The following is a 26,074-nucleotide window of genomic DNA, read 5'->3' as shown; positions in this document are numbered from 1 at the left end:
CGCAGCAGAGCTCTTCTCTGGCAGCTCTTCCCTAACAGAGCCTGCACCAGGATGGGTGCTCTCCGCCTGTTATGGGTGTGTGTTCTCATATTTACTGGAATAACACACATTTGTGGTAAGTTACACTTTGTGCTTTTTTGTTTTGTGTTTCTTATGTTTTTGCATTTCACATGATGCATTTTTGGTGGTCTGGAGGTTTTCAATTCCCTGGATACTTGTAAATGGTTGTTCTCTGTTTGCCAGTGTTTTTGTTTTTCCTGCTGATATTTGGCAGTGAGAGTTGACATTTAGGACGTGAGGAAATGTACAAATTGTGTTTATTTTGTACAAATTGTTCAGTGTATCATATACACATAGTCATGCATTCAGATAATCATATACTGAAATGATTACAAGAAAAAAAGTACAAGAGTAGAACAAGCTAAAGGTACTTAAAGGTAAACATAGCATGTGATTGATAAATTACACAGCTAGTACATTAATGCATACTTTTCATGTTGTATAGCTGGCCAAGTTAGAGCATTACAACTGCAACTACTACTACTACAACTACTACTATGACTACTACTTCTGTTACTACCGCTACTACTACTACTACTACTAATGATAACAATAATAACAATGATAATATTTATAAAGCACTTTTCTAACTCTGTGTTACAAAGTGTCTGAGCCTCATAGATAAAAACCACAACTTCATAAGAAAGAGTGTTGTACAAAAGTATATAACTTACAAGACAATAAAATCAGAAAAAGGAAAAATGTAAACCAGTTAAAACAACCAAATTTAATAAATACTTGCAGCAAGACATCAAAAAATCAAGTACAATCAGGAAAGGCTGTCTGGTAATGTTTGTTTTAAGGAGGGTTTTAACAGAAGTCACTGAATCTGCTGATCTGATTTCCTCACTTCCTTTCTGCATGGAGTTAGCATGTTCTCCCTGTGTGTGTGTGTGTGTGTGTGTGTGACCCTGCCTTTCACCCTATGTCAGCTGTGATTGGCACCAGCGCCCCCCGCATCCCTCATGTGGAGGATAAAGTGGTAGAAGAAGAGTGAATGAGCTCATTCAGTTTGGAGTTCTGAATATAAAAAAAAAAACGTTGTCACCTCTGGTTTTCAGTCTCGCCTCAGGAGCAGATAAAAACACCTTTCCCTGAGGATTTTCAGCTATGCATGACTTCATAAGTGACTCAAATTTTTACTGTGGCGTGTGGAGAGAGCGAGACCCTGGAGAGCTTTAAAAATTCTATTCTAAAACATGATGGGAGCCAGTCCAGGGAAGTTAAACCGTCTGTAATGTGGTGTCTTCTACCATCTTCTACGAACCTCCTTCACACGTGGTCATTACAACATGATATGCAGTCAGGTTCTCCAGAGAATCTCCTCCATATGTTCTGATGATAAGTTTGAGAGATGATTATTTGTCGGAAAGTAAAAGTCTTTTTATGTCTTAAGTCTTGTGAGCTCATGCCGTGTTTTAAATTCTTGTTAATACGACCACCACAACCTTCATCACTTCTTGTTGTTCACCTCTATTCAGGTTGATCTCCATGCCAGATGTTCTATCGCGAAAAAAAAACATGTTAAGGTGCAACTGTTTGACAGCCAAGTGTGACAAAACCTTAAAAATCATAACTTTTTGGGGCAAGGGTGGATCAGTGGTGGAACGAGTTGTCTTTCAAGTGGTAGGCTGTGAGTTTGATTGCCGTCTCCACTAGTCTACATGCCTATATGCCCTTGGGCAAGACACTTAACCCCATGTATCTCCTGATGGCTGTAAATGGGTATGAATGTGTGATAGAATGATGTGCTGTGTGAATGTGTGAGTGAATAGAAAGTGTAAAGCAGCTTTGAGTGGCCATGTATAAAAACCCGTTACCATGTAAACTGTCTAACAACTCTTATCTCTCCTTGTACCAAAAATGCAATGAAGTGCATTTCATTTTCTCACTAAACCAGAATTCTGAGGCCACATGATGTCATACAAAAATCCAGAATTTGGATTAGAAACCTATATGACTCAGCTGGGGTAAATCTTCTAAAAATAAAAGAATCACTTTACATCTGATAAATGTATTTCTTCTTTTTTTTCTCTCTTGGTTCCAGCCTCAAATGTCTGCACCTCCAGAGGAGCCAGCACTTGTAAAGAGTGTCTGGCCGTGCACCCCAGCTGTGCATGGTGCTTCCAGGAGGTGAGTTTTCAGAGTGGCACTGATCTCTTCATCGGCCACGTCATCAGCGGGAGACGAATGAATGCAGATGGTTTTTTTGCTGCCTTTTCCTGACAATGTGACAGATTAACAGTCGAACCAATTCATGCAGTCATATTTTCTTGTTCAAACTTTAATGAATGTTGTGTAATACATCTTAGTTTGTACAATACAGCTTTTCAATGCTCCTAAACATCACCATCATCATCATCATCATCATGTCAGGGCTCAGTCTGTTAAAAAACCCTCAACCCTCTACTCAAGAGCAATTTGCAGGATGATTTACACATAAGTGCTTTGGTTTGTTGTGTTTAGAAGTTTTAGTTTCAATACCCGAGGGTGTTGGTTTAATAAATGTTTTTATTACAGGAGTTTGTTTTGGTGTTTGTTTTCCTGTCAGGACTTTGGCCAGGGAGTTGCCAGATCTTCCCGCTGTGACCTGAAGAGTAACCTGGTGGCAGCAGGCTGTGCACCTTCAGCGATGGAGTCTCCAACCAGCAGGATGCAGGTGCTCGAAGACCGGCCGCTCAGCAACAAGGCGGCGGGAGCCACACAAGATGTCACTCAGATCAAGCCCCAGAAACTCCACATCACCCTCAGGCCAGGTTAGAGCCAAAGTGTTTTTTCCTCCAATAATTGTTCATGTTGTTTCCTTAACAATCAAACTAGATAATTAGTGGTAGCTTGGGGGAAAAAAAAAGCTTAAATTGTCCAAAATTGACATGATTGAGGGTTTTTAATGTGATCGTAAAATACATAATTAACTTGTGTGAAGCCTGAGTCTATAATGGCCAGCTAGCATACCGAAATCCTGACTCTGTAATCCTGAAAAATGTAGAACAGAAAAGCTAAATGTTACAGAAAATAGTAAAGGAAAGGGAATTTCTAAAAATGATCAATATATGCATTTTAAGAAGGTAAATATTTGATATATTACTTAAAGGTGATTGAATATTGGCCATGCAATTAATTTGGCATTACATTTTATTCTAAATGGTATTAAAAAAAGGTCTTAAAAGGTCTCGTGGTCTGATAAAACAAAGTGTTTGCCAACATTGGAAATCCTACACTAAGTTAATATTAAATAATGTTTCTCCCTCACGTTTCCCAGACGACGCTAAGCGCTTCACAGTGAAGGTGCGTCAGGTGGAGGACTACCCCGTGGATCTCTACTACCTCATGGACCTCTCCTACTCCATGAACGACGACCTCTTCCGCCTGAGGACGCTGGGCAAAGGCCTGGCCGAGGCCATGAACCGCACCACCAGCAACCTGCGCATGGGCTTCGGGGCCTTTGTGGACAAGCCGCTCTCTCCTTACATGTACATCTCTCCCAAAGAGGCCGTGAAGAACCCCTGCTACAGGTGAAAGAAAAATACAAGCTGTCCTCTCACGTAGTTGAGTTAGTCGTGTGTGATACAGCCTCTTGAGCATTACACTGGAAAACTGACCTGACAAATATTTTAAAGGGATAGTTGGTCATAAAATGTATACCTGCTAAAGTATATGATGCCTTAAGTATATATTATTCACTTAAACTTCATATAAGACAGCATTTTATGGCTGGAAACAGCCGTTTGTACGCTGCTCACTCCTTCATACCCATTTAGAAAATCAGCTGTTTTTAGCTTGTGGGGACAGAGGGGATTCTGGTCTACTGCTGCCATGTTTGGCAAGTTTATGTTGCTTATTTAAATCCAAATGAAGGATTTCAAACATTGAGGTCACGGATATAACAGCTGAACATATGGAGGCAATAGAAGTGACAGAGGCAGAGGTGGATCAACGATCAACTTTTGTGTGTAGCGAGAGGTTAGCGGTTAAGAAAGTGACACAAACCCTGTGTCCCTGCTGGCTGTCATGCTTTCACTGAGAGCGAGCCTTCGTGTCTCAGGCTGATTCCCCGCGTCTGCGGCATGCTGGGAGCATACACAGTGAGGTCAGCACTGACTGTCGGTGCTTTTCCACGGCGCAGTCCCGGCACGACATGGCACGGCTCTACTCTACACAGTTTGGTTGGTTTTCCATTACTATAGAACCTTCTCAATGTGGGCGGAGTCATCATAGCATGGTTGTATTAAACTGCCGTGACGTTGTGTTATACGCGACACACACACAAACTAGTGACTTGTAAAGCAGTTGTTTTCAGTGAACTGAATCGTCAGTAACTTCCTGCATGATCGGAGCACAGACTGACTGTCACTGAACTGAAATACGGTGGAAGGGGTTGTGATGTGGCTCGCGATGGAAAAGCGTCTAATGTGTCTGTGTCTCATACAGCCACACTTCAAAATGCCTGAGCTAGCCCTTAAATATCAATTGCAGTTGCTAATTATATGTTCTAGTGTAAAGGGAATTCATTTGCGTTTGATTGGATCAAAATGTGGAGGCACAGTTGTGTGGAGTCACAGTTGTGTGGCGGTGCCTCACTGTCAAAAGGTTCTCAGTTTGAATTCCAGCTCCAGCTCAACACGGTCTTTAATGTGTTGAGTTTGCATGTTTTGTGTGTGTGTCAGTTTGTGGTTGACTGCTGACTCTGAACTGAGTGTACAGTGTGAATGTGAGTGTGAAAGGTTGTGATAGACAGCCCAGGCTGAACCCTGCCTCTTGTCCAATTATATTCTTTTTTTTTTGTCAGGCACAATGCAGAAAACATGACATCATATCAAAGTAGTATGAAACAGATGTCTTGCATATACAATTTATAACCAAGGCTAATTCACAACCCCTGTCCCTGGTTAGGCTTTTCCTTGAGTTGGCGAATATGGCTCACCAAAAAAATAATCTCAGATTTTCTGACACCAAACTCGATTTGCAGTTTTAATCGATTTCCTTCCTACTTGAAAACAAACTGCAAATAACGAAGACATTATTCAATTAAGTTTTGCTTTCATTTTGTTTTTTATTTTCCCCTGTGGGATTTCAACAAATGTTCCTCTTAGGGTTGAAATGCAACAAAATAAGCCTTGAAACAAGCATAGAAACAAGATAACAGGCCCTGCCATTGTAAACAACAGCAGAAATATGACTTTTCAGCAAGATTTCTGCTGGCTTCCCAACTGTCCCAACTTCCAGGGATGTTGGCAGTGGAAGGGATTGGCTGCTCAACGGATAAACAACATATAGTAAAAGGATAATGGATAACTCAAAATGTAAATGAGCTTATTTCTGAAAATGTCTAAAACTCTTAATTCACAATTACAATAATTAGCCTCTTTAACCTGTCTCCTTCTTGTTAACGCTTAATCAGACGTCTTTGTAATGGAATTTATTTTTACCGGGTTGTATTCTTGCATTTTTAGCAGCGCGTTGCGTTCCAAATATGTGTGCACTGGCGTTGTTTTCAGTTGCTGTTTATGTCTGTGTGCGAAAATTAGCCCCATTATGCACATGATGTCATTTAAGTGAGGACACCTTTAAACACTGTATTGCTCAGTAAAAATGGAAGCAGGCTCAGTGTCACAGCACTTGTTAAAGGCTTACAGTGGCTCCCCTGGTGCTTGGTCAGCTCTGTATCTACCACAGGTAATCTCACTCTGGGCGAGAATCAGCATCCCAATGCAAACTGGTGGCTGCTCAGTGGTGGATTTAATGTTTGTGTCTCTTTTGGGGTGATTTTCTCTCCTGCTTACACAGTGTCTGCCCATATCAGCCTCCAGGGATGTCTGGATAAAAGATAAGACACGTAGATCATTGTGGTCTACTAGTGAACAATACAAGGAGAGGTTCCCCAGATGGTGTATCATAGAATCTTTTATGATTTCCCGACTTTTCTCTTTCTCTAGATTACAAAATAGCTGCATGTTAATGGGATAATTCGGATGTGGTTGTGTGGAGTACTGACACACACTGTGATCAGCACTTTCTGTGCTAAGAGTGCCCCCTGTGTGCCAGGAATAGCATATACATACAGTCCCACATTGAGTATGTGGGTCCATGAAAAACTTGCCAAATCTTCTCTATACTGCTATTAAGTGTTTGGTGTCGTTTATTGGATTGGACAATTTAACAAGTTATTCATTTAACAAACACTGGTTGCATGTGGAAGAACCAAACTCAAATGACCTGGGGGCCAATGAGCATCTCGCCTGGTCAAGTGGGGGCCGACATAGAGGAAAAAAAGTGGAAAAAAAACACTATTTAATAGTGGGTGGGCAATATAAGACATTCATTATGATATTAGACAGAATTGCAAAGTAAAAGTGCTTGTTTTGACATAAAATTATTCACAATAAAAACATATTTATGATGCACAAAAACTTAAAAAATTTTGCAAATAATGACGAAGATAACTGTGATTAAAACAGCTTAAATGAATCAATAGTTAAATTGCCAGTACGTCTTCAGACTCCAATCATCCCGAACAATAAACGACAACAAACAAGAGTTAATAGCAGAATAAGTTGTCTGGCATTGGCAGAGAAGATTTGGGAAGTTTTTCAATGGACACATGGGCCTTCAAACTCACCTCTGCTACTCTACTCACAAATGCATTTCCCATACACATGTGGAATGGAAATAAACAGGGTTTCCAAAGGTATGAGATGCATTGCCAAGAAGCATTGTTGCTACAAAAAATAATCAACCAAACACAAATTGACTTACTTTTTATGCTAAATGTGTTTAGAATAGAAATTGACACTTTATGTCACCATTAGACAGACTTTTGTGACAGTAAACTAGTTAATATAGCTTCGTAAATAGCTCAAAAAATCTGTGACTTTACATCACTGCAGACAGAAGTGTTTTATTCATTGCTGCCTCCAAGAGACATTTTTGAACTCTTTCTTTTTAATTGACTTAAACTTCAAAACTTAAATGCTGATTTTATTTTGGGCTTTGGTGTGGGAAAGTGAGTGGTTTACAAAGTTAAGTTGCTGCCAGATCTGAAATAGCCAACATTGCACCAAAGGACTAATATGAAGAGTCGTTGTTCATGGAACAGCCAATAGGAGCACTTTCTCTCTCTCTCTCTCTCTCTCTCTGAAGTGCACTGATGTGCATACGTGCTGTTCTCTTACTCTGATAACTTGCTTTACATTACTCTGAAAGGCTACAACGGAATTATGGAGCAGTGACACCCACAAAATATGGCCTACTGTAATTCTTAAGGTTTGGCCCAACTCCATCCTTCCAGCAAATACTAGACTGAGTTAAAAACTGTAATTTCCTATCCACTGTGGCCTTGATGGAAAATGTTGAGGGGCCAAGGAAAGATATGAAGGAGAAATATCAAGGTCTTAGATGAAGACAAACTCAGTGCTGTGGTTAATATGTAATTATGGAGGAAGGTGTTGACACAGGATTACAAATTATGCTACTGCAAGGAATTGTGGGATGGATTTGTTTCCGGTCTTATGCTGAAAGACGGTCCAGCTGCACGATGAAGCTTAATATCCCTAGTCTCATCTTTCCCTTCCACGCATGTAGGAGAATCATTGGTTGCCTTCAGTTATCATTAAAAGCCAAAAGATGTTGTAGTTTGTCGGTTGTGGGCTACTGTAAAAACGTGGTATACATGGTATCGGTATAAAAGGCTGACTTCTGGCGTAAATATGAGCTCATTCTTAGGTAATGAAAACAACATATCATGGTACACTTTATTTTATACTCCATCTGTGCCAAATAGAAATACCTTCACCTAAATCCTACACACTGGACCTTAAAAGGAGATCGAGGTAAGCACTAAAGAACCATTTTTAGAGCCACCACATTTAGAGAATTTGATCGAAGCTGCCACTGTAACCGTTGCTTTTTCTCCCAGGTTATTTCTTTCATTTTGGAAATATTATTCAACTGTGGCCAAGTCCCAAAGTTGTCATAACAGGAAGCACTAACCATTGTAACGCGTTAAGATAAAGAACGCTCATGTCACCTACTTTATTTCACTATAAAACACTGTGCAAACCTCCCTGTAATAAAACCCCTTTCTATCAAATCATTCTGTGTTTGTTCCAATTCATGAAGGACCTGAATGAATAAAATGGTCTGTGTGTTTGATTGGCAGCATCAACACCACCTGTCTGCCCCAGTTTGGTTATAAACACGTTCTGTCTCTGACGGAAGAAGTGAGTCGCTTCACAGAGGAGGTGAAGAAGCAGATGGTCTCCAGGAACCGAGACGCCCCAGAGGGAGGCTTTGATGCCATCATCCAGGCTGCAGTGTGCAAGGTGAAGACACACACACACACACACACACACACACACGTAACTGTGTTTCTCATCTGTCACACATACATATATACATATGAACATTTCAGGGACTAGATTGTAAAATACTGCTTTAGAGCTTAGGACAACATGATTCTTATTTTTCTGATGTGGTTTTTCAGGAGCAGATCGGCTGGCGTCCCGGTGCCTCCCATCTCCTGATCTTCACCTCGGACGCAAAGACTCACATGGCTCTGGATGGCCGTCTGGCTGGGATCGTGCAGCCCAACGACGGGAAGTGCCACCTCAGCCCTGACAATATTTACAGCATGTCTACCACCATGGTTAGTGTACACTGTAAGTGTTTGCGAGAGAAGCGTAGAGAGAGTGGAAGGCCTTGCTTTGAATGTTCAGGTCTATGGAAGTACGAATAGGAACATTTCAGTGTTTATGTGTGCATGTGCTGACCGCGCTGACCCGTCTGGCCCCACAGGATTACCCATCTCTCGCTCTGATCACAGAGAAGATGTCGGAGAACAACATCAACCTCATCTTTGCTGTCACCAATCCCGTGGTTCCGCTGTACCAGGTCAGAAGCTCTGCAGTTCACACTTCACTTCACAAATGTTTAGCAACCTGGAAAGTAGAAATGCATCAATAAAGTTTTCCAAAGGCAAATCCCAGTCTTGGACGCCTTGTAGCCCTTTCGCAAACGTCCTCCAAACCTCACTGGTTTTAAAACTGTACTTTTTGGATCCTGCTCTGGAAGAATGCAAATCAAAAATCAATCAATCATGTATGCTGTTCATACATGACTATACTGTTACCATGACAACCACTCTGTTGACAGAACAGAGACGGGCAAAAATCAAATCTTTTTCAAGTGCGGTCCCTGATCCTGGAACAATTTCCAGTCCAAATTCAAACATTCAACTCCTCCTCCCTTCAAATGATTCTAAATCTATCTAAAGGGAGGGGTCAGTGCAAGCTGCAGTTGCTTTAATTCATTGATAAATGAATGCCTTCAACTGCACTATTAGCTCTGATTGTTTTCTGATGTTATTGCTGTTGTTAATGTGGTTGTCCAAATTGACCATGTCTTGGTTTCGTCTCACTTGTAAAAGAGAATTTAATCTCAGTGTGAATTCCTAACGTGTAAAAATGTGTGTATACACATACACTAGTATGAAATAGTTTGGTTTATTTGCTGGATTCATGTGATGAGTTTAAGATCATATTGTTCATCAAAGTAAATCGTTTCAAAGTACAGAAACTAACCAGTGTGACATCTTTGAATTGTCCCGTTTAACCAGGTGATGGAGTCAAAAGTGGGACTTTTTTATAAAATCTTTAAATAGCAAGATTGTGTAATATGTCTGGGGTAAAGTGTGGTCATTGGTCAGGCTGGTTCTTTCCACAGAAGAGGTGTACGCGGCACAGTCGGCACTGACTGACCTCATACAACCTCACTTAGCTGCCCCTTTAAAGGTTTAAAAGAGCTTTCTTGTCTCCAAGTCTGTCTCTCTGATGTCTACACACATCTATCTACATGATCGCCAGATAATTACAACTCCATAAAGTCTTCAGTCAAGGGCATCAAACTAATTCATAACTGATGGATTAAATTAAACCATAATAAAACTGAAACCATAGTTTTTTCTGTCAGCTTTTGGTACTTGAAATCTCGGTGTGTTGATGGATTTAAACCGGAATTTTAACAACCACATCAAGACTATAATGCAAATATTGAAGACCTCATGTCCAGGGATGACCTTGAAAAACGTGTGCATGTTTTTAATTTTGGTTGGCTGAATTTCTGCTGGTTTCTCTAAAATAACTATAAGCCAGCTGCAGCCGATACAGATTGCTGTGGGACTGGGAAAATGGGTCGCAACAACTGCACTACCCTAGAAACCAAATATATTTCTGACCTCCTTCAGCTTTTACAAACACAACAGATCTCTCAGTTCAGCAGGTGTTGTTTCACTCTCTGTTCCCAGAGTCACAACAAATCCTACAGACCATATATTTTAAAAAAAAAATGAATGTAGTCTTTTGATTTCCTCCAGAAGCCAACCAGGAAATAAGAATATATTGAACAGCCACAAGGGGGCGACCCCACTGGTTGCAAAAAAAAATCAATTTGAATGGAAGTCTACGAGAAAAACATTTAATAAAGGAGTTAATGGTCTCAATCACTAGTTTCAGGTCTTCTTCAATAGAACATGATGTCCATTTTATGAATTATGTTCCTGTTTAGAGAAAAACAGAAGCTAGAGAAAACATATGGGAGTTCACATTCTTTTGGGTTGTGGCGTCACGCCCCTCAAGCGTGGAACACACTAAAGTCAGCCTCTGGGTTTAGAATCTCGCAATTCAGGTCATAAAACTTTGTTTGTACGCCACTGCTTTTAAGAAAGAGTGACTCTTAACTCCTAACTCTTTTAATTCCACTCCAAATTGGTATTAATTGCTCTGTCGTTTTATCATCTTAACTGTTTCTGTTGTGTTGTCTGTCGTTTTAACTGCCTCAGTGCTTCATATGTTCTATACTAAATAAAACATACTCTGCCTTGTAGAACTACAGTGAGTTGATTCCTGGCACCACAGTAGGAACGCTCTCCAATGACTCGGGCAACGTAATTCATCTCATACTGAAGGCGTACACTGTAAGTGTCAGACACACACACACACACACACACACACACACACACACACACACATACGGCTAGACAGTATTTGAGGAGATGACATGTGTGTGTTGACACACACACACACCCCGTGTGAGTCATTCACACGGTCCAGTCAGAGCAAAGCTTGACCAAATGTAGGCGACTCCTGGCTGCAGCTCAGGTCTCATGTTTATTATTATGCGTTGAAGAGCTGAATGAGCTGAACGGCCGTTCCTGCTTGTAACTGTGTTGTTTTTACAGGTGTGCAAACCTGCACGCGTGTCAGGAAGTGCCAAATATACTGTACGCCGAGTACAAGCAGGCCTGCATGTAATGAGAGGAGGAAGTTCTCTAATCACTGTGGGAAAAGGGAAATTGTTTTCGTAATTACGATATTTATTTATAATTATTATAATTTATATATTCTAATGAGCTATTTTTGCAATTTAGTGTTGGTCTGTAACAGAAAGTGAAGGAATTGTTTCAAACGAATGTGCAGTTTAATGAGATTTTGGCTCGTGACGCTGGTCTATATAATTATCCTTTTGTGTGTATATTTTCTTGTGGGCTTTTTTTTTCTTTTCTTTTTTTTCAATTTTCCTTTGTTGGTGGTTGCTAGAAAATCCGTTCCAAAGTGGAGCTGGAGCTCCAGGACGTCCCAGAGGAGCTGTCCCTGTCCTTTAACGCCACCTGTCTGAACGGAGAGCTCATCCCGGGTCTCAGGTCCTGCTCTGGGCTGAAAATAGGAGACACGGTCAGTTCTGTTTGACTTAAGAACCTTTAAATTTGCCCCCGTTAGTCGTTTTTCCGCGCAGAATCAGTGCATTTTGGCAGTTTGAATTTATTGGAGGAAAGGACACAACCTTTGCAGGAAACCATATCTCTCAATACGAATTATTTTATCATTATATGAAAAAATGTATTAAAAAATCGAGTTGTTTGTGTAGTTTCTTTGTCATATTTGATTTGTGCAGCATCGTGAGAAGACTAAACAAGACAAAGCAAACATGTACATTAAAGACAAAAGCTTAAAGCTGGCTTGCAGAAGTATATGGGTTCAATAATGGCATCACATTGAGCACGAGAAGCTGTATTTACCGTTTATTCTACGTGAAAACATGATGAACTGGCCACATGTCTCCTTCTTCACTACCATGTCTATCTAAAAATACGAAAGACCTGGTGTCTATAATCATGTCTTGATTCTAATAATAACATGTTACTTCCTCTTACTATTTTGCATCATGTTTTGGTCTCTTTCCATTTCCCTCCTTGCTGTTATCAACATGATTGTACAATAGGATTTTCCTCTTGTCTTCAGATGATGGAAAGAAACAGATCAGCATCCTCTTTGAGAATTTCTCCTGCCAACTCCATGTAAAGCAACTTGCTGTACTGTTTCTTTGGTCCGTCCCTCTTTTGCATTTTTCCTCTATCACAGCTTCCTTGGCTCTTTTCCTCATTCTCTCCTCACTCCAGGTGACATTTTTGGCCTCCGCACACTTCTTGCTGCTCTCTGCTGCAGCTCCACTTATTTCTTCCATATATGGCCATTTCATCACATGTAGTAACTGCCCACTTTTTGGACACTGACCAGATTTGGATGCAATGTTGAATGAACAATTACTTTGACTAAATACATATGGAGGGGCCTTCGCTATGTCATATCTTTGTGCCGTGTCTGCCAAGAGTGATTAGATAATGTTGGAAATTGGAACAGCTGTTGAGTGAACCACTAAAATGCTTTAAGGCTGTAGTACGTAACTTTTAAATAGCAACAAATGTCTGTGACATTCAAGCCGTTGTGCACATAATGATGATTAAGCGTATCACACAGCGCTCTCTGTGTGTATCTGAGTATAGCGGATGGTTCGATCTCTTTCCATGCTGCACACTGAAAGTGATTTGTTTAATGACAGTTAGGGCTATCAGTTTCTGAAAAGCTGGCGAGTCAGCATCTTTGTCACTAGAGGAGAAAATGACATGACATGTAATGTAGAGGAGAGAGTTCAAAAAACGTCCTGGACATTTTTTGGCCTGTATTTGGACATTGAGACAAAAACTCAAACAAATGTTATTTTAAATATGTGTTTTACTGTTCAAATTTAAAATGTTAAGGTTTTTTTTTTCTTTCTAATAAAACTTTTTGTTTTTTCCTTTATTTTAAATTGTTAATACACTATTTTAACATGCGGTAAATAACAATTGTACATAAATGCAAGATATTGAAAGTTTTTCTGGAAAAATGGGCAAAAGCACTTACTCACAGCACATTTTCTGGCCCTTTTATGGTTAAAATAAGCAAAAAAAGTCCACATTTCCAGGCTTAGGTGTTAAAGGGTTAAAGCTGATATAAAGTTGATAACTTTCCACCTCAAATTCCCCCAGGTGTCGTTCAGCGTGGAGGCCAGAGCGCGTGGTTGCCCCAAACAGAAGAAGAAAACCTTCATCATTAAGCCTGTGGGCTTCAAGGACTCCCTCTCCATTACCGTCACCTTCGAGTGTGACTGCAAGTGCCAGGCCAAAGCCCAGCCCAACAGCGACAAGTGTTACCACGGAAACGGCACCTTTGAGTGCGGCATATGCCTGTGCCACCCGGGCCGCCTGGGCCCACACTGTGAGTGTGCCGAGGGCGACTACAGTCCCACGGAGCAGGACCGCTGCAGTGGACCTGCTGGTGCTGGAGGGCCTCACTCAGCCGTCTGCAGTGGTCGCGGAGACTGTGTGTGCGGTCAGTGCGTGTGCCACAGCAGCGACTTTGGGAAGGTGTGGGGCAAGTTGTGCGAGTGTGACGACTTCAACTGCCTGCGCTTCAAGGGGGAACTCTGCTCAGGTAAGGTCATTGGTTTGCTTTTGCAATTTAAAGGGATAGTTCAGGGTAAATGTGACTTTCCAGATACTGACACCAAGTCAGTGCTCATTTCGCTGTACACTCCCCATGTGCTGAGACACAGAGGCTCACTCTTACTGAAATGCCATACTTTTGTTAGTTGAGCTGTTTGTAAAGTGGCTAAAATCTGGATTCCTTGTGGATGTTTTCAGTGAGAGTGAGCCTCCGTGTCTCTAATTATCGATTTATCCCAATCCCAGTTAGATTAAAATAGAATTGAATAGAATAGAATAGAAATATTTTATTCATCCCCGAGGGGAAAGTGTTTCAACATAGCAGCAATACAAACAAATATTATAAACATAAAATATAATGTAAACATAAAATGTAAAATGTGCAGCAGTGGGAAAAAAATAGCGCAATAATAAAGGAATGGCATAAAGGAGTGCAATGGCATACCGTATGTCACGGAGAGAAAATGTGCATTGTGCAAATGAGCAGTTTTTATTTTATTTATTTTTTATTTTTTTTATTTTAGTTATTTTCGTGATCAAACCCACTAACTCCTCTACTAAGAGTCACTGGGCTGAGGCAGCTTTTGTTTTATTACAAAAGTTGCAACCTGTCAATCAACAGAATGTTAATCAGTCACAGCTGGATTGATCACATTTATTTCAACCAAGTTAGAAGCAAACATCCACTGTAGTCTGAATGATTTGATCATATGATGCGTTTGGGTGTATTTGTACCCGATCTTGATCTGATCACTCAGGACACTCAGATCTGAACATGGTCACAGGTCACAGTTTCTCAAACATCATGACGTCATTTGTTTAAGTATTTGTGCTGTACTCTGTTAGTTGGGTGTTTTTTTCTTTATTATTTATCAACAATGACTTAATATATAAGGAGATGAATACAACGCTCATACATTTCAGTTTTCAACCATCAGTTTTATATAAAAATGAAATATATCCACACCTGTCCTAATGCTAAACCAAACAAACTTATCTTATCCAGTGCACTGCAAAACATCGTTTTTTTGTTCTTATCTAACTCTCTACAAGAAAAAGACATTTCCTAAATAGTAAACAGTTCCCTTAACGTTGTTCTTACTTTGCTGCTGAGGTTGTCATTCCCCTTCACCACACTGACTTGCCACCTACCACATCTGGGAAGAATTACATAGAATAACAACACTCCCCTGTGCCCAAGACATGTACACACACACATACACACACACAATGTGCATGTACTTGTATGGACCATTAAACAGACCATTTAAGACAAAGTTATACTTACATACTGTATCTATATCTTCGTCTTAAATGAGCTGTTTATGGGTTAATACTTGGTTTTAAGGTTAGGGTAAGGTTAAGTGTTAGGGTTAGACATTTAATTAGGATTGTTACGTTTAGGTTAAGGGGCAAGGGAATGGATTATGTCTACGAGTACCCTCAAGTAAGAAAATGGCTCATTTTTCTACAGACTTTTTATTAAACAGATTTCCTTTTGCAACCTGTAGAGTCGCCCCCTGGAGGCTAACTGCCACTTTTGTCCTACTTGCTGGGCTTCATGACTATGTCCATATTTATATACACTTTACGGTCCCCATAAATGATATAAGACATTTACAATTAAGGGTCAGTGTAAAACTACTGCGCAGTGTTCAGAGTTGCAAGATGATTGTACATCCCACACAACACAATGTGTTGTCATGGAGTCGAAAGCCGTTGTTGTGAGTTCCCGCGACATGAGTGACCATCAGCCGGTGTCCACACACTGCACGATCTTTCAGCTGGAGGAACCGCTGTCATGAGAAAACACATATGGTCACAATAACACATGTGTGAAGTGGGGGAATGATGCACAAAACCAGGCTTAATTTGGCTCTGTTTCATGTCTACAAGTCCACCGCCGAGAGTTTATTGCCTCTGTGATCTCTGTCACATTTTTAGAAGTTCTATTGCTTCATTTTCTCTGATAAACCTGCTGTTTGAGTTATTTCCTGTTTGTGTTTCAGCTGCCTTGACTCGGTCCTGGTCTCTGATTGGCTGGGTTGGCTTGAGTTGTCGCAGATGCTGGAAATGAGATCAGGGCATGTGGCTGGTCAGGGAGGCATCAGTGATTCTCCACAGGCTGTAACTTTGAATATTTCACACTTAGTAACAGCCGATCGCATGCCCTTAATGGAAGATTAGCTGCCATATTTAAAACTCATCCGCGAGTGGATTAGCGGGCTGACATTTATGCTTTGATCAGCACTGGTTAGGGTTAAGATTAGAGTATGTCCTCAAGCAATGAGTGTAAATAGTTATCATGGGGACCAAAGCTTAATCCTAATGTGTCAGAATGTTATTTCTGAGGCACAGGTTCAGGTTAGTGGTAAGAATTGTTTTTGCCTTTAACTTGGGTTTACACTTGAAACATTTATAGTAAAAGGTAAAAGATATTCAATGTGTACAGTGTTATAGATTTGAAACGATGATGGTTGACTTCATTCCCTTCATGTAAGGATGATTATTTCAATATATTAATACATTTTTAACAATTATGCCTTGTATTGATTATTATTATATTATATATTATTGGCATATAACATAGAGTGATCAAACACCTGTTTCAGGTTTCTTCCTTGTTTATTTGTGTTGGTGGGTATAGAAGCTCATTCTGTGTCAGCCAATCCAAGCGTCAGATTGTAGCTGTCTCCAAATGCGTCTCCACCACAGCTGAGACTTTTTGAACAGCACAAATGAGTTTGTGTTTGGTGATTGCTCGGCTCCTCGTGTTTCTTCCTCCTTACTCTATCACAAGTGTTCTTCATTTTGTAAACAACACATGGACAATTAATCCGACTGAGGGTGTTTACTTGACCATTGTTAATTGCTTAATGGCACGGTTTTGCCGCCACTGCCTGCATTCTTTGCCTCATGCTTCACCGCGTTGTTAGATATATGTCCCTCCCCACACACACACACACACACACACACACACACACATTGCTGCTCTCACAAAGAAATGTTTTTGCTCTATTCCCAAAAGGCCATAGATTAACATGAAAATACCTTTCTGCTTACTCATTGGCCGGCGTGTAATAAGTCTAAAAATAAACCCATGTTTGGGCAGAAGAGGGTCTGGTTTGAGACTACTGAAATGTTCTGTATGTAGAACATGGTCTGCCGTCCTGAAATACCTGATTCATTCTTCGCCTCCGCAGAATTGCCTAATTAAAAGCCAGTGATCCTGTGGCTGAGTGGTAATGACAGTTTGTTCATTCATCATCCCCCGATGCAGTCAGATTGTTCCAAGCAGCTTCCTGCCCTATTGTTTATCTGGGCATTACTTTGGCATCTTCAGGCCACAATGATTTCCCGCAGTGTCACTCTCTGATTGGCACACACACACACACATTATGTGGAATAACAACAAACCAATCTGCGCACATTTTCTCTCACACACAAACACACACACACACACACACTGAATCATGCAGTCCAAAAATAAAAGCCCTCCAGACACCACAGGCACAATGGGTTGTAAGGTCTCGTAACAGTTGCGGGGAAACTTCTGCTTTCCAGTGTTAGCGGTCAAACATCAAGGCTTTACCAAGCCACTGGAAAAAATATATTTCTAACATGTGTGTGGATGTAGACACTCTGTGTTTGATGAAAACATGGCACCGGGTAACTCGAGTTTGGCTTGAATTCAGCAATTACCTCCAGATAGAGAGGGAGCTGGAATCGATTAAAGTTGAAGCACGTCATTGCAGGAAAGTACAGTACAGTGTGACAACAATGGCTTGTGGTAAATGTCATCATAACCTCTCAGCAGTCTGCCGACGAGCTGACCACCCCAACTGTGTCAAATCCTACAGGACTCTATATAAAAAAAAAAAAAAATCCCAAAGATCTCCCACATGTCAGAGTTTCGGAGAATGTTGAATGATGAAGCCATAAAAACAAACAACTAAAATTATAATCGTGTTCACCTCTAAAAAAAAAAAAAGAAGTGGTGTCTTCCTCGGTTTGATTCATGTTTTGTTTTCTACAACTCTTACATCAGTGTCAACTGGAGTTGTACCAGTAAACAGTGTTGCAGTAGAACTGTCAAACAGGGCAGCACAGTGGTGAGGTGGTTAACGCTGGTGCTTCGTTGCGAGACGTTTCTGGGTTTGAATCCTGGTTTGACCAGGGCGTTTCTTTGTGGAGTGTGTTTTCTAAAGACATATCATTTGTGGTCGGGTTAATTGGAGACTTTAAATTGGCTGTAGGTGTGAATGTGAGTGTGAATCCTTGTTTGTCCCCGTGTTTGTTGGTCCTTTGAGAGCTTGGTAACCTGTCCATGATGTACCCATGCCTGCTATGATGTGTGGCTTGGAGACAGTGGCACTGGAGGTGGAGCTGGAGGTGGCAGAACTGAAGATGTTGAGGTTCATGTTGGGAGTGACCAGGATGGACAGGTTTATAAATGATCATATTCCAGGGAGAGGTGACGTTGGACAGTTTGGAGAAAACGTCAGAGAGTCACGGTTGAGATGGGATTGGGATTATAGTGAACACAGGATGTTGACGATGGAACTGCTGTGCAGGAGGAAAAGAGGAAGACCACACAAGATGTTGTTAAGGAGGACATGGAGACAGTTTGTGTAACAGGGGAAAGGGCAAAATGGAGGCAAATGATCTGCTGCGGCAAAGCTTTGCCAATGGCAGCAATGCAACGCAGCATTGGTGTAGCAAGAATAAAGTGAGGGAGGAGAGTTGTTTAAATGGACGTATGACTACCTTGTCCTGCATGAACTACATTTATTTGCCCTATTTATGAAGTATTTAACATGCATACATGTTTCCAAAAACACATGCATCAAATAATCTTCTGATTCACAGGATGGGCCTGAAAGTGCTTTATAAATCGACAGTGATTATGAATTAATTTCACTGCCAAAGAGGAAGTCCGTGTAAGGTTCTGATAGTTGGACCGATATTAACCACTTTCTTTTGTGAGGACTCGATTTGCAGCCATCTTATAGTGTCTTAAACAAACTTATAAGCATAAATATTGGGGTTAAGGTTGTAATTTTAATATGTTTCATTTTGCTTTCTCTCTCTCCCTTCTTCCCTCACAGGTCACGGTGTCTGTAACTGTGGTTTTTGTCAGTGTGCGCCCGACTGGCAAGGGGAGAACTGTAACTGCTCCAGACGCACTGACACCTGCATGTCCACCCTGGGTCTGCTGTGCAGTGGGAGGGGCCAGTGCGTATGCGGGGCCTGTGAGTGCACCCAGCCCGGTGCGTACGGGGTCACGTGTGACAAGTGCCCCACCTGCCCCGACGCCTGCACCATGAAGAAGTGAGGCTGCGAACAGTTGTTATACTTACTTTTATACTTTACATTTTTAGAGACAGGTACTCTGTGTTTTTTCTTCTTGAAGGGAGTGTGTGGAGTGTAAACACTTCAAGAGGGGCAAGCTGTTTGACGACAACACCTGCTCTCGAATCTGCAAGGATGAGATTGTGCTTGTGGATGAAATAGGTGAGATGATGCTCAGTGGAACCAAGCTGCAACCATCCAAACAACACTTTGACATTCCGTTCCTCTTTCTGATAAGAAAAGATAGCAGCTAATGGTCTTAGTTATGGTAAATGTATAGTTTGATCATCACCGCTTACTAATAAAAATGCAATAAGTATAAGTATTAAGTAGTGTGGTAACATTTTGTGGCAGGTAAAAGCTGTCTTGATCAACAGTGTGTTTATTGCTCAATTCAATTGAAATTAAATGCAACTTTAGATATAGGAGGAGTAATGATTTCATATTTTAACAGGCTCACTATCTTACATGAATAAAGTTTTACAAACCAAACAAATTAAACTTTAAAAATTCAGTATCCATGGGAACCACATCAGTTGATGGACAAATCGATGTGCTTGATGATGACAACATCTTTTATGACATGCAGAGGCGTTTTTTTTCCCTGTTTCCTGTTTGTTTAGGAAAGGGTTTGGTGAGCGAATGAGTCGTCAGTTAGTCGCAATGTTATGACTCACTATGTTATGATGTCACTAATTCTTACACACTGGACCTGTAAAGCCTCTACATCTGCAGAGATGTAGATTAGCTCTTCATAAAGCCACCATTTACTGCTTTGAACTCTTTAATAAGACTGCTATCATTACTGGTATTATCTGAATTATGTATGAATGAAAATATGTTTGAATTTTGTTATACATTTTTTAGATTGCTTTAAAAAACATTTTTAAAACAAGTCTGAACAGGTTTATGCTGCCTAAAGAAATGTAAAAAAAAACAATTGTTATGCAAATAATGTTTATTTATAAAGCCAGTGTTATTGTGCTTTTAAAATAAAAAAAGATATATCTGAATTTATTTATTAATTTTTATGAATTGCAAAACAAGTATATGCTTTTTTAAATTATTATTATTATTTTTAATTCCCTGCAGTGCTTCATGATACAAATGCCGTGAACTGCACTTACAAAGACGAGGACGACTGCGTGGAGCGTTTCCAGTACTATGAAGACTCCAGTGGAAAGTCCATCTTGTTTGTCATCAAAGAGCCAGGTAAGAGGTTTTCATGGACAAACAAGTAAACAATTACACCTGCTTAAATCAGCATTAAATGACAAACACTTTCTTAGAATGTTAAAGCAACTTTCAGCACATTGTTTCGTTTTTTTACGGTGCACAGTTTTACTGTTTTGCTTATCGTAGTGAAAATAAATTCTATAAAACCACCACCTGCCCAGAATTAAACAGCATAAATGCAAAGGATGCAGCACTGAGTAGCAACAGTTTGTGGCTATTTTAAAAAAAAGAGCTAATAATGCCTCTTTGAATTTGGCTACTAATATATATATGGATGAAATTATGGGAGTCATTAAGCAAGGAAAACAATTCTACCACTACTCATACATCACCAGTTACACTAAGCATCCTCACCTTGTGTGTTTTCTACGCCCACGTACAAGTTGTCATCTGCTTGTTAGTGGCCAGATAGCAAGCGTGTGGAGCAGTAAAACAGCCTTTAATGACCATCAGTGCCCGCAGAGAAAGCCTGTCCCTGAATCTGCCTTTAATTAAAGTGTGTGTTTAATTTAGACACTCGTGGGTTGCAGAGAGGTACACCAAAATAATTTGCCTTGAACACGGTGCACCCCGCCGTGTCAAGGAGGGTCGTAAACTGCTGCCAACCTCCTCCAGGAACACGCTGACTCCACATATCCTCACAAGAAGAGGCAGAGAGGGGAAACTCAGTAAGCAAAAGAAAGGGGAAAGGGAGACTGTAATATAAGGGAAGAAAATGGACACGCGTCAAAGTCAGCTAAGCATTATTTTTCATAATGTCTGACCTGACTGATCTGTGTACGGGCGATAATGGAAGCCGTTATAAGGATCAAAAGGGTCGGCTGCAAAGCAGGAAACGAAAGAAAGGCGGAAGGAGGAGAGAGGAAGAAGAGCAGCTTTGATGTCGGCCATAAAAGTTTACCATGGTTCCTTCTATAGGTTACCCAATGCTACTTTTCACACAGTATGTACATGCAAGCACAACTGCCTCGAACCAACGAGGAGAGCACAGAAAACAACATTAAAAACAATGTCTCTCATCTGAAATAATCAAAAATCTTGCATCGTAAGATGTTGAATGAAAAACTACTATATGGTCAGGATCTCTGAAGTACAATTTATATTATTGATCTTTATTTATTCATTCATTTACTTAAGTATTTTTGCCTCAAATTACTAAACTCTATATTTGTATGCAGTGTTGTAATGTAACAAGGTACAAATACTTTGTTACGGTACTTACTGTACACAATTCACGTATCTGTACTTTACTTGTATTTCTAGAAACTTTAACTTTTACTGCACTTCCTCTAACTCTCTTTGTTACTCGTTACTACCAAATAAAATCAGAAGAAGAAGTAGAGTTGGTATTATGGTCTGTATGTATATAGAGCGTTTCTAGTCTTGATGAACTGCTTTAAACTACAGTATTCACCCATTCACACATTTGGAGTTAAGTGTCTTGCTCAAGGACACATATAGACGAGCAGAGGCAGGAATTGAACCCACATCCTTCCAGTTGAAAGACAACATGAGCCAATATGGCTCAATCCTAACTCCTCACTTTTTTTAATACTTTTACTTCTAAAACTTAAGTACATTTTATATCAGAAAATGACTTTTGATACTTAAGTACAGTCATTGTCATAATGCTTTTACTTAAGTAATATTATAGAAAAGTCACTTCTTTGTCATTTTCTATCCCTTTCAGGTACTTATGTACACAGCAGGTCCCACACATCAGAAATGATGTCATCTCCACCTGCGTGGTTGTTGTTGCTGTTACCATTTTTGTAACGGCTTGCATGCTGTGCACACAATAGACCGTCCGAGGGAAAACTGGCCAAGCAGATTTATCTTTATAAGCAGCTTTATAGACCAGAGTGATGGTCACATGGTTTTGGAGTCTTGGAGATGAGTTTTAATTTCTGTAGATAACAAAGCAACACAGGGTAAAAGTTATGTTATCAAACACTGTGTGAGACACAGAGACTTCCCGCATCTGTCACTCATCTTTTTTACTGCTGTAACGCAACTTACTGTGTGAGGTGTGGAAGTAATACTCAAACGTTTAAATAAAAACATTTACAGTGTTCATGCAGTAGATTAGGGCTGAACGATTTTGAATAAATATCTAATTGCGATTATATTGACAGGAATTGCGATTGCGATATGATTCACGATATCAGAGGCAACGGTAATTTTTACGTTATTATTTTGATTTTCATTCAAAAAAAATATGCTTTGCAGCATATAGGCAGTTGCAAACGCTTGAGCATCCTTTCCATCTAAAAGATGTATATGTTAACTTCCCTGAGATTGATAAAACTCGCTCATCAAACAGAACCTTGATGAGACGTTGCCTGCTAGATATTTTATTCCTCATTTGTGCTATTTATAAAAGATCTGTTTGGAAAAAGTTCATCAAAATGCAATTAGACTTGAAAGATAAATGAACCTTCTAAAACCTCCAACCTCGGAAACACTGCAGACATATGATATGATAAAATGTAGACTGATTCCTCCCCTCAGGTTTATTCAGTAAGGGATGGGTGTTTCTTTTTTTTAAGTTATATTCCTCTCTAGAATTTTGCTGTGGAAATGTATGGAACATTTAAGAAAAAGTGAGATAAAAGCTTAAAAAATATTTCTATAATTTCCTATGTTTAGATACTTGCTTTTGTTCATTACCTCACCCATGTTGTTCATGTTTCAAGCAACTTTGCTTTAAAAAGTTTGAGAAAATCTAAGGAAAATTTGGCTCCATCTTCAATAATGATATCCCTACTGTAAAATATGCAGTAAAATAAAAATTTTAAATTTAATTTAAAGGTGACGACAAACTTGTAATGGTCTCTCAGACGCTGTCTTCGTATAGGATTTTAAGGAAAGGTCAGCTTCTCCTCTTCGCTGCTCTTTGGTAATTTCAAGTTTTGCTCTTCATCTCTTCCTCTCCTGCATCACTTCACAGGTTGTAATTCATGCTCGGAAGAATCACATCTCATCTTCTTTCCTCTGTGTATGTTACTCATGCCATTATCACTTCCTACTTCTACGCAGACTGCCCCAAGGGTCCAGACATTTTGGTGGTGCTTCTGTCAGTGGCTGGAGCCATCTTGTTCCTCGGCCTGGCAGCTCTGCTTATCTGGAAACTGCTGGTCACCATCCATGACAGACGAGAGTTCGCCAGATTTGAGGAAGAACGTGCTCGTGCCAAATGGGACACGGTCAGTGGATTTAGTCTGAGGTGGCATGTGGTGTTTGCTCAGTATTGACACTGAAATCAAGGTCCTGTGGGCACACGTGCACACGGCCACACACAGTCTCTAGCTCTCATTTTCTGTTGTTTTTATTATTTTTGTGGCATGCTGTTACTCCCAGCAGAACAAAAGGCATCTAACGGAAGGGCTGGGTTTTTAACAAGCTAGCGTAAATTAGCCTTTACTGGTAATAGGCATCTGTGTGGCATCAAAAACACACCCAAATCCCATAGGCCTGAAACCACAAAGAATCACAGTAGTTTTAGGATAGTCTGTGAGCAACCTAAGCAGTGAAACCACAAAGCACTCAGTCACTACAGTAAGATCTCAGAGAAGGATGCAATATCCATTCATTTTTTAATGCCGATTGTTATTTAATTGCTCATTTCCATAGGGACGTTTAAAGTGGCTTTGTAGTTTAATAACCTTTGAGATAGTTGTTTTTGTTGTGGTGTGGTTGCATGATGTGAGCCACATGGTTGGTGTGGCAAGAAGACCTGACCTGACCAGATTTTTTACCTGTCAAAACGTGAGCGGCGAACCAGCACCAAAGTCCATATAGGAAATCAGCAACTTTACATCATAGCACACATGAGTTGTTGAGCCACTGTTGCCTCCATCAATAAGTTCACATGTGATATTTTGTGGCACAAACTTACCAAACGAGGCAGCAATAAACCAGCAGCTCTCATATCACCGCTAGCTAAAAACACTGATGGAAGTGCTTTGCAAACGTCAGTTCCCAGAATGCTATCTAATGGCGAGATAAAGCAGCAATCATATTCTTAGCAAAGACTCTTGATAAGTGGCTAACCTCTGTTTCCTCTGTGTATCATACAAACAGGGACACAATCCGCTGTACAAAGGAGCCACCTCTACCTTCACAAACATCACATACAGAGGAAAAGACTGATGCTACTGAACAAGGATGAAGAGGGATTGATGAAATAATAGACTTTTGTGGGAAGGCACCAAATCATGTGCAGGCCTCTACTGTCACAAGACAATAATTAATAATTATTTGTGTTTGTAAATATGTAGAAATGATTCTGAGGACGCTTTTTTATCAGGGAACTGTTATGAACATCCACTCTTGCTACACTGATGAGTAAGATATTGTTTTGTGTTAATTTGTTTTGACTGAGAACTGTTGTGATGTGCAGGCCAGAGTAAAGGTTAAACTCACCAAGATGTTCACCTTTCCATTTTCTCCAGCCATGTGCTGTACATTGTATTTTGCAATTTGGCCAATAGACAACTAAATTATGTAAGATATTTATTGTTTCTTGTGCATATGTACAATATCTTCCTCCAATCACTCTGCAGCGGAGGTTAATACTTTCACTTTTCACATAAAATCTGTGAATTTACTAATGATTCCTTGCCCAATTAACCCCAAACTCTGCTGAGGATCAGATACCACCATGGCTCAAGTGGGAAATTTAAAAAATTTGATGTGAGCGAACAATTGTTTGGGAATGGTGAAAAACTAAAGGGCAGATCATAATGCTTAAATCAAAGCCATTTTTTCTAATCATATTGATTCGGCCAGTTATACTTTGGAATAAACAGTTAATTTCTGCTCCTCCTCTTCTCCTCATAGTTATATCATGTTTCGCCCAGTCTGAATTGTGGCTTTGCATCCACAAAAGGTGATTGAGAGGCAATTTTAAAACATTAGGACTTAATTTGCCACCTTAAGTCGATCACATATGATTACTATCTAGAGGTTTTTTTGTTTGTTTTCATATTGTGAGCAGATGTGACTCTGTTCTTAAAGGTCTCAATAGTTGAAAACTACTGTGTTGACCAAGAATTACACAAGGATTAACAGCAAGCATGCTGCTTTCCTGGACTGTGCTCTGCTTCCATCTCCTGGACTAAACCTGCAAGTAGCAATGTTTGTGCTCACGCTGTTAGATGAACAGGATCAACTATATACAGCAGGATTTTTGCAAATGCAGACAATAAATGAATGAATAAATAAATAAACTGCACTCACACTGTACAAACACTTGGAAAATGTGTTATTATTGTGCTGTACAATGTAATAATAAAACAATTACATCAGTTTCAGTCTCCATTTACTTTAATGATGAAGAAGGATTCTTTAAAAACTCTGAGCAGAATGATTGCGATACAATCAGAAGTGGAAGTGGTCTTTAGTAACAAGTAGTGTATTTTTAATAGCATTCTGAATTTGAGTGGAAATTGCTTTAATTTTTTCAATTACATTGTCCTAAAATTGTCAGAGTGATACTAGTGCTATTATCAGCCAGACATTATTTATATAGTGGAACTATTAACAAGAAGTTTATACTTGATTCCATTTCGGATTCAAAGTGGAAATCATTCTTATTTTTGATTATTC

At 40.0% G+C, this 26,074-nt stretch overlaps 1 protein-coding gene across 1 annotated transcript; it reads left to right on the top strand.

The window, feature by feature from the left end:
• Positions 1–25,716, top strand: LOC122759007 (integrin beta-3-like). The gene is made up of 15 exons (XM_044013454.1): positions 1–115; positions 2,108–2,193; positions 2,612–2,816; positions 3,323–3,575; positions 8,219–8,381; positions 8,543–8,704; positions 8,854–8,949; positions 10,940–11,029; positions 11,652–11,786; positions 13,421–13,865; positions 18,985–19,207; positions 19,290–19,390; positions 20,321–20,440; positions 23,504–23,670; positions 24,548–25,716. Exons 1-15 carry the CDS (start codon positions 52–54, stop codon positions 24,614–24,616), a joined length of 2,379 nt encoding a protein of 792 aa, XP_043869389.1. The 5' UTR covers positions 1–51; the 3' UTR covers positions 24,617–25,716.
• The last annotated feature ends 358 nt before the right edge of the window (positions 25,717–26,074 follow it).

This window comes from Solea senegalensis, linkage group LG18, assembly GCF_019176455.1.
Source record: "Solea senegalensis isolate Sse05_10M linkage group LG18, IFAPA_SoseM_1, whole genome shotgun sequence".
Lineage (NCBI taxonomy): Eukaryota > Metazoa > Chordata > Actinopteri > Pleuronectiformes > Soleidae > Solea > Solea senegalensis.
The sequence above is the reverse complement of the archived record's forward strand: the minus strand, read 5'-3'. Positions and strand labels throughout refer to the sequence as shown.